The sequence below is a fragment of the Brachionichthys hirsutus genome, chromosome 16 (assembly GCF_040956055.1).
Source record: "Brachionichthys hirsutus isolate HB-005 chromosome 16, CSIRO-AGI_Bhir_v1, whole genome shotgun sequence".
In the NCBI taxonomy this organism is placed as follows: Eukaryota; Metazoa; Chordata; class Actinopteri; order Lophiiformes; family Brachionichthyidae; genus Brachionichthys; species Brachionichthys hirsutus.
In genome coordinates, this window is record NC_090912.1 from 4,085,876 (window position 1) to 4,094,326 (window position 8,451).

Consider the following 8,451-nt stretch of genomic DNA (forward strand, 5'->3'; position numbering starts at 1 on the left):
TAGAAGTGTTGTTTTCTCCGTCTGTGCGCGGAAATGATTGAGCCGTGTCCTGAAACATTAGTTTCTGGCAACAACTGGTTTAACTTTGAGTTGCTAAGCGCGGCGATAAGACTAATGTCAAGATCAGAAATTAAAAGCAAGTTAATGTAGCTGGGTTTGGAATCCTATTGCAGAGTTAGCGTGTTTCCGTGTAACTAAATGTCACATTTACACTGATTTCGTGGCAAATCTGACCCGATCTATCGCGAGTGGGCCGAGCCCTTCAATTAGAAATTATGTAGTGAAATATGTCAACACGTTTACATGAGATCAAGTTAGTCAGAGCTCCAAATCAACTTTATTTTAGCCAACCTAGATGGATCGTAGTTCGTGACCCCTGACCCCCAACTGCGGATCATGATGGATATGAATTCTAATATAGATATAGCAGAATCATGTTTGTAAATGTGCTACGTATTGTGTCATAAGATGCATTAATGATAAACTATAGTACCAATGTTTGATGACTTATAATTTAAGGGGAACGTGTGTGTGTGCGTGTGTGTGTGTGTGTGTGTGCGTGTGCGTGTGTGTGATAGATGCTAATGGCAGGGCAGTGACTGTATGGGCAGACTCAGGGAGCTGATTCGTGTGGTTCATAATGGCAGATGGAGGTAGCGACGATGAAGTCATTCACCTGGCCAGCTTCAACGTCCATCGCAGCCAAGGTGAGACGCGTGTTCACGTCCCGGTTCACACCGTGCACGTGTGTGTTCAGCGTTGAGCCGGGACGCGTGTTCACGTCCCGGTTCACACCGTGCACGTGTGTGTTCAGCGTTGAGCCGGGACGCGTGTTCACGTCCCGGTTCACACCGTGCACGTGTGTGTTCAGCGTTGAGCCGGGACGCGTGTTCACGTCCCGGTTCACACCGTGCACGTGTGTGTTCAGCGTTGAGCCGGGGCGCGTGTTCACGTCCCGGTTCACACCGTGCACGTGTGTGTTCAGCGTTGAGCCGGGACGCGTGTTCACGTCCCGGTTCACACCGTGCACGTGTGTGTTCAGCGTTGAGCCGGGGCGCGTGTTCACGTCCCGGTTCACACCGTGCACGTGTGTGTTCAGCGTTGAGCCGGGACGCGTGTTCACGTCCCGGTTCACACCGTGCACGTGTGTGTTCAGCGTTGAGCCGGGGCGCGTGTTCACGTCCCGGTTCACACCGTGCACGTGTGTGTTCAGCGTTGAGCCGTCAGGAGCTGATATTACTCGATTACAAATGCACGCTTTTTTTGACCGATGATACAATAGGAGTCATCTTTGATCAGAATGGTCATTTCTACTGTTTCGTTTTTTACGTTCGTGTTGATTTGTTTCTCCGCGGTTATGATATTGGAGTTTGATTTTAATGATATCACATTTCTGTTAATTATATTTAAGTTCTCTCCTTTCAGTTCACATCAATCAGGATTTCGTGGTTCTTCTTCTGGTCTAGTTAGGCCACTTTTGCAAAAATATTTTATTCATTTCAGTTGTCACATTTTCGCCCCAATTGAAAGTCCCATTTATTCTCAAATTTTCTACTTCCATATTTACCAGAGGTATTGGAGTTTACTTTTTTTTTTTTTGCTAAGTCTCTGTGAAAGAGACATTTATTTATTTTTTTGGGGGGGGACACATTCCTTTAAAGCAATGAATGTCCACACATTTTAAAGATTGATGACCTTTGACCTTAGGCTCCTGCGCCCGTAAGAAGGAGCTCATTACCATTTCTGATGACTCTGATGAGGAGCCTGTGACTTTGGTACCTGGCAGTCCTGTTTTAGTCCCTGATGATGCCGATGATGATGACGTCAGCATCCTGGAGGTGATTGTTCTTAATCCTTTATTTTGAATATGGAAGATTCATTTTTTTTAACTTTTATTGTATAACCATGTATTTTTTTTAAACATGAATCAAAACACCTGCTTCAAAAGTTACGAACAAATATCACTAATATTCCTGTTGTGTTTTCACGCAGCCACTAACTCCCGCCCGCAGACATGTGATTCGCCCGGCGGCAAAATGGAGCGCGACCTCTCACAACATTCAAGCAGTCGGTCACAGCAGCACAACATCCGGGGTTCCCACGCCGGCCGTTGGCTCCGCCCCCTCTACCTCCAGAGATACCAAGGCCAACTTGTCTGCCGTCAGAGCAGCCGTACAAACGGCGGTGCAGTCGGGCGCCTCCGGACACGCGCAGCCGCGCCCTGGCCCTTCGTCTCGCACACTGAAATCTCACGCAAGCTCAGAGCTGCAGGACGACGCGGCGGCGGAGCTCCACGCCGATTCCTCCGACGGCATCCCGTCTACCTCCGCAACAGCCACGGCCGGCGCTCCCGCATGGGGAGCGCCTGGAAAGGAACTTACCCAGCCGCCGGGCTCTTCGTCGCACCTAACAGCGGAGGCTAGGACGTCTACCGGCGGCGCACATTATTCCGGGGCTGTCGCCGGTTCTTCTAAGAGTACCCGAGAACAAGCCCCTGCAGGTTCCCCTTCACGAGTCGACCCTCGGGCCAGTAGTTCTGCACAGTCTCACGCGCAGACCCCGCCTCAGCCCGACGCGTCCACGGCGGTCCAGACCGGGGGGCCCGCCGTCGTTCGGGCCGACCACGCCGAGGCGTTGAATCGAGACGTTCGCCCCCAGCGCCCGAGCATCCACCCGCCGGTTCTAGTACGCCAACGCCAGCTGCATCTCAGGCCCCAAAACGCCAATTGGCCCGTGACATTTAGCCGTTTTCATGGCAATCTCGTTCAGATTGAACCGCAACCTTTGGCCCAGGCCCCGGTCCAGCCCCCGGTCCAGCCCCCGGTCCAGCCCCCTCAGATGTTCCCGGCGGTCGCTCCTGCTGTGCTGATAGCTGCAGCGCCAGAGAGATTAGGACCTCCAGAGGCAGGTCACCGGATTGTTCTCGGGAGCCGGCCGCCAGGTGAGGCTGTTCCCGATCCTGCCCCCCAGGCTGCCGTTTCCGTAGAGGTTCCACCCCCAAATGCACTCGGAGTCGGGGTGCCCGATGCGAACTTGCACCCTCCAGCTCCAACACCGTTTGTCCCCAGAAATGGAAGAGTGGCTCGTGTCATTTTAGCTCCGGATCCAAACCCAGAAAGACTTAACCCCGCGCGCGTTCTGGTCGCAGTCCCTGCGGCACCGGAGGACGTTCCCCAAATAGAGGACGCGAGGCCGGGTCCCTCTGCACAACAAGAGGAAGAGCAGCGGCAGTCTCGAGTTAGGACGCTCATCTCCGGGGTTGTGAGTATCACATCTGAACAGAATGGAGCTACATGCTTTTCGTCACCTCCGCCGTCTCACTTTTTGTGTCGTCTGCAGTTGGATCTATTCCCCGATGTTCAAGAAGCCTGTGTAGCAGAACTGATCCAAAGGAATAATGTGAAAGACTTGAATGTGTAAGAAGCTTCCGCTTTCCATCGGGACTTGCGACGGGGCCACGCCTCTCACTCGGCAAATGAAGTGAACGCACACAACCTCTGCTTTTCTGTCTGCTGTGCTTCCAGTATCTGTAACCTGCTGTTGGAGAACCCGGAGTACCCGAGGAACGGGACTGCAGCAGTCTCGGCAGCACCCACCAGCATCCTACTGGAGTCGGGGGACACCCAGGCAGAGGTGTCTCTCACACGATCGTGTCTGTCTGGATTTGTCTTTTCCTAAGCAAACTGTGAATGCACACAGGAAATCATAGAACAGCCGACTGGGCACAAGTCTCGCCTCACACGAGGCCTAAATATCCAGCCCCCCCCCCCCCCCCCCGTATAAGAACATCTCCTGGGACGCTGTGCTTACGCGTCTCTTCTGGGTTTCTCAGGTGACGGAGGACCTGTTTGACTACGCCAAACTGGGCCGGGTGGAACACGAGGCTGTGATGCAGGCCGCCGACTTGCTCATGGCTGATTTCAAGATGCTCAGTTGTCAGGACATCAAATGGGCCCTCAATGCCCTGAAGGGACACTATGCAATCACACGCAAGGTAGCGGCCTCTTTAAGTGCACCGTCTCCACGGGAACCCACTTCCATGCCTCTTACTTCCTTCCTCTCTTTAACCCCCCCCCCCCCACAGGCCTTATGTGGATCTCTGAAGAAGTGGCAAGATTCAGGCGACCTCTCAGGGAAGAGACGACGGTGCAGAAGCTCCTCAGAGCGGTGCCATATAGATTTCCATTTTGAGCATGGTGAACGAACATTTGTTTTTTTGTCTGCGATCAGAAGTCACAGAAAGGGCGCTTTAAGTAAGGGCTGTCTAACCAGAATCCCTCCGTCACCCCAGGCTCGGTTAAATTTGAGAAGAGGATGTATTTCTTGGAGAACGACCGTCGTTACTGCAGGTCGTACAACAATCTGGAAGCCTCTTTGCAGAAGGAACTTTCATTCTATCAACAGAAGGCCAAGGAATGGGCAGAGGTACGTTACTCACGCGCACAGTGAGGAGGGGGATGTAAGAACTCGGTGCTTGTTGTTTACTGAACAACAACAACTCTCTCTCTCTCCAGCACGAGGACTTCCTGCTGGCTCTGCAGGTCAATGAAGACGAATACAAGAAGGTAGGAAGCCGCGCGCAAGTCTCCAAAGACGTTGCGATCTGTCCCGATGCCTGAATCGGAGCTCCGTCCTGCAGGACGGCCAGCTGATCGAGTGCGGCTGCTGCTACGGAGAGTTTGCGTTCGAGAAGATGACGCAGTGTTCAGACGGCCATCTGTTCTGTAAAGAGTGCCTGGTCAAGTACGCTCAGGAGGCGGTGTTCGGCTCGGGAAAGGTACGGATGCAAATGTTCGTTGTTCGTAGAACTTCCAGCACAATCCACGTTTAAACCGGGACTTCACAGATTCGTTTTTTTTTTTTTATGATATTGAGCTTCGGTTTTATGCTTTTGGATTATGCGACGACGTTCTCCATCCGTCCTCCCCGTGCTTGATAACGTATCCACACGGACGCGAGGTAGTAGTTATTTACATTTGGGTGGAAATGAATCCGAAGGATTTGCTTTTCTGCCTCTGGTTAGTGCCCAACGCTGTCGCTTATGCCTCGTCGTCTGTGTTGGTGCTTGTGAAACGGACCCAAACCTTTGCCGTCACCTGCCTGTGTGTGTGCGTGTGTGTGCGCGTGTGTGTGTGTCGTGCAGTCGGAGCTGAGCTGCATGGAGGGGGGCTGCCCCTGCTCCTACCCAGCCTGCGAGCTGGAGAAAGTCCTGCCAGAGAACATACTGTGTAAATACTATGAGAGGCAGGCGGAGGAGGCCGTCGCCGCCACCTGCGCTGACGAACTTGTGCGGTAAGTGTGTGTGTGTGCGTGTGCGTGTTGGCCTCCCGTTAACGTGGAGAGATCGTTTTTATAGACGAACCGAGTTAACATAATCAGCAGGATGTGTTGCAGCAGAAATACTTTACAACCTGCTTCCACCTGGGGGTTTAATGCACTTTGAAGGCGCTCTGGACTTGTCGGGGACCTGAAGTCACGCCTCTGTGTTTCCTCACAGCTGGATTCTTTTGCCTGGGCTGTCTCTGACAGAGCTCTGGTTTACGTTGCTCTTTAATCCTCCTTCCTCTCTGACTGTTTCAGGTGTCCGTTCTGCAATTTCCCAGCGCTGCTGGACAAAGACATGTCTCTGTTTAGCTGTCCTAACCCTCGGTGTCGCAAAGTAAGTCCCGGTCCGGATTCATTCAGTCCGTTCAGCGCTTTTTTTGTTCGGGTTCTGGGAATTCAATCGTTACTAATTCAGTTCAAGATGAAAGTCGGCGCGATAGGAAAGATTGATGAAATGGTCCCATCTGGCGAGGTCGCCACCTCCGTCTCCGTCTCTGGACCTCCTCCCTCTGTCTGAGGAATGCAGGGGGAGAGGCGTCGTTTTGGGTCACATGGATTCCAGTCTAAATCTCCATGATTCAGAGGCGCACGCACACACACACACACACACACACACCTACAATCACGCTCTCGCTCTCGCCACATGAACAGAAAGCCTCCCGTCTCCCTGTTGATTCTACTTCTTTGTGTCTTTGTTTTTTTCACTCACACTTACTTCTGCCTCACAACCCTAACTCAAATTACACACACTACTGCAGTCATTCCCACAAGTGTGTGTGTGTGTGTGTGAGGGGGGGGGGGTTCTGTAAACACAAGGGTCTTATTAAATGTGTGTATAAGGCGTCCAGTAACTGTGACTTAACGATGGGAGAATGTTAGGAAGACATTAATCACCGTTATCAATCTAAAATGGCAAAAATAATGCTGTCATTCTGGTCAGTGACCAGCAGGTGGAGCCACGTGTCCACGGTTCCTGCCCTACAGCTCAGTGGCGTCTCATTTATTTCCCCTACACAACCAAAGATGTCCCAGTTTGACTTTGTGAAAAACACAACTTGTTTCTTCTTAAATGTGTGTGTTGCTTCCCCCCCCCCCCCCCCCCCCCAGCAGCTGTCGTAAGAATATGGTTATTACATACACTAGCTTCACTGTGTGTTTTTTTATTATCTTCTGCTGGCCCCCCGTCACCCCGCTCAGCCTACCAGCCGGGAGGGGCTTCATTATGTAACTGACACACTTCCAAAAGCCCCCCCCCCCACCCTGCCTTTTCCCACAGCTCTGCCTGATTGGCTGGCGGTAACTTTCCGCGCTCCTCGTGCTGGTTTCTTACTGGCTGGACACAACTTACTCCACTGTTTCAAATTCTCACTTTCTATCCCCCCCTTTGGCTGTGTCTGACCCCCCCCCCCCCCCCCCCCCCCCCCCCCCACCCCACATACACACACACACACTAATATGTTCCACATGTGGTTATGAGGACGTTTGGGACAGCCTGTCCCCCGCTCTGTTTGAGATTACTTCACGAAGACAGAGAAATGTAAGACGCATAGCTCTCACCGCGGGAACGGGAACGGGAACGGGGTCTGAGCACCGTTCTCCAAAAGCAGCCTCGTGTATCTCAGAGGATCGAGATGTAAAGTATGTCAGGATCTCTCCCCTTCCTTCCTGCCCTGCTCCGCAGTGAAAACCACATCCCCCGAGGGAGGTAGAGGAGTGTACAGCTCGTAAACGGGACCCGGACCCTGTTACTCCCCCTCTCTTCCAGGTCCGTAGGTTACCACTAGGGGGCGGTCTTTCACCAGTCTGTCCCTGCTCGCTGCTCTTTGTGCAAAGCGGGCCTTTTCTTGACACCCCTGTCCAGTTCTGAACCTCTCTGCTGACCCAGAGCCCCCGCCCCCCCCCCCCCGCAAACCTGCATTTAATGAAACGTGTCACCCGGAGAGCGTTTCCTCATTCTGCTTGTCACACACGCCGCGCTTCTCTCCGGCGAATCACAAACGGCGCCAGCGTGTGGACGCAGCTGTCTGCCTAAAGAAAAAAAGTCTCTTCCTGCATCTGAAGCGAATGAATGAAGTTTTCCATCCACACTGATGTGAATGCCAATGAATGATGTGAATTCTCCAAGGCACGCACGCACGCACACACACAGCTGTATCTGCAGGATGTGTAGAGCTAGCCGGATGCTTTGTGTATTGCTCGTCAATATTACATGAGCTGCCTCAAGTATCCATGATGCTAAGGGTTAGCAGAGGGTTAGCAGAGGAGGCCGTGTAGCGACGGCGTCGGCTCGGAGCATCCTTCAGCTCGCATGTCGGAGGAGGCTGGAGGTTGAAGGAATGCAGTTGCTGTTTCTAGGCAACCAAGCTGCAGCCTCTCGCACTCGCACGTCAGCGAGGCGAGCCACACCTAGCCGTGTCTGCGGCGGCGGCGCCGGCGGCATGCAGAGCAGACGCTGCGGAAGAACAGAGTAACTGGAATAACCGAGAGGCGGAATAACGGATGAATAAGGAAGTGTGAAACATGAGATATCATTGAGGGTTCTGAGGAGTGTTCTCTCTCTTTAGCGTGTGTCTGATTCCTTTGTTGCGTTTGTCTGCAGGAGAGCTGCAGAAAGTGTCACGTCCAGTGGAAGCCGCACGCGGGGAAGACGTGTGAGCAGGTCCTGGAGAGGGACGAGATCCGCATGCGGGTGCTCTTGTAAGTGGTCTCGGCAATAAACACCAGGGAGACCAGTTCTCCAGTGTTTGTCCCCCCTCGTGAACGTTTTAGCCTGGAGGAGGGTGTTTCCGTTTCTCCTCCTCCCCTGGCTCGGTATCTCGGACAGCACCGCAGGAAGTGGAAAGGCCGGCTGCGTCCTGTGAAGCTTCGTGGATAGGAAGCGCTTCCTGTTGTGAGCCGTTCACAGATGTTCTTACTTCCTGGTGCTGAGGGGAACAGGAAAAGGGGTCTGATGGAAAAACATCAGCGCAGCCCTGATGATTCTAACAGAACAAAAAAGAAAAGAGAACCCAGAACGCGAATATCTCCAGAATCTTTGTAGTCAGTTTGACCCTGTGTGTGACCCTGAAACAAACCCCTGAGGGACGCCTCTAATCGTAATAACATGAGCCTGAGCTGCAGACGCTG

General features: G+C 52.8%; 2 protein-coding genes across 2 annotated transcripts in view; one reads left to right on the plus strand and one right to left on the minus strand.

Annotated features, from left to right (window-relative positions):
* The first annotated feature begins 640 nt into the window (after window positions 1-640).
* On the plus strand, window positions 641-8,026 carry rnf216 (ring finger protein 216). Its single transcript, XM_068749783.1, has 13 exons — window positions 641-707; window positions 1,708-1,838; window positions 1,993-3,261; window positions 3,340-3,416; window positions 3,525-3,633; window positions 3,833-3,994; window positions 4,085-4,196; window positions 4,292-4,425; window positions 4,515-4,565; window positions 4,640-4,777; window positions 5,144-5,292; window positions 5,581-5,659; window positions 7,925-8,026. The coding sequence occupies exons 1-13, from the start codon at window positions 641-643 to the stop codon at window positions 8,024-8,026; spliced, it is 2,580 nt and encodes an 859-aa protein (XP_068605884.1).
* Window positions 8,027-8,090: 64 nt separating this feature from the next.
* fscn1a (fascin actin-bundling protein 1a) overlaps window positions 8,091-8,451 on the minus strand; it is a 7,800-nt gene continuing 7,439 nt past the window's right edge. Inside the window, 1 exon segment of the mRNA XM_068749784.1 lies at window positions 8,091-8,249. Within this exon segment, the coding sequence (XP_068605885.1) occupies window positions 8,091-8,249 (159 nt within the window).

What these genes read in the sequence shown, in the direction of transcription:
- rnf216 (XM_068749783.1), top strand. Translation starts at nt 641, where the DNA reads ATGGCAGATGGAGGTAGCGACGATGAAGTCATTCACCTGGCCAGCTTC. An exon ending in CAACGTCCATCGCAGCCAAG is followed by an intron (nt 708 to 1,707) that starts GTGAGACGCGTG and finishes CTTTGACCTTAG; the next exon opens with GCTCCTGCGCCCGTAAGAAG. An exon ending in CTAACCCTCGGTGTCGCAAA is followed by an intron (nt 5,660 to 7,924) that starts GTAAGTCCCGGT and finishes GTTTGTCTGCAG; the next exon opens with GAGAGCTGCAGAAAGTGTCA.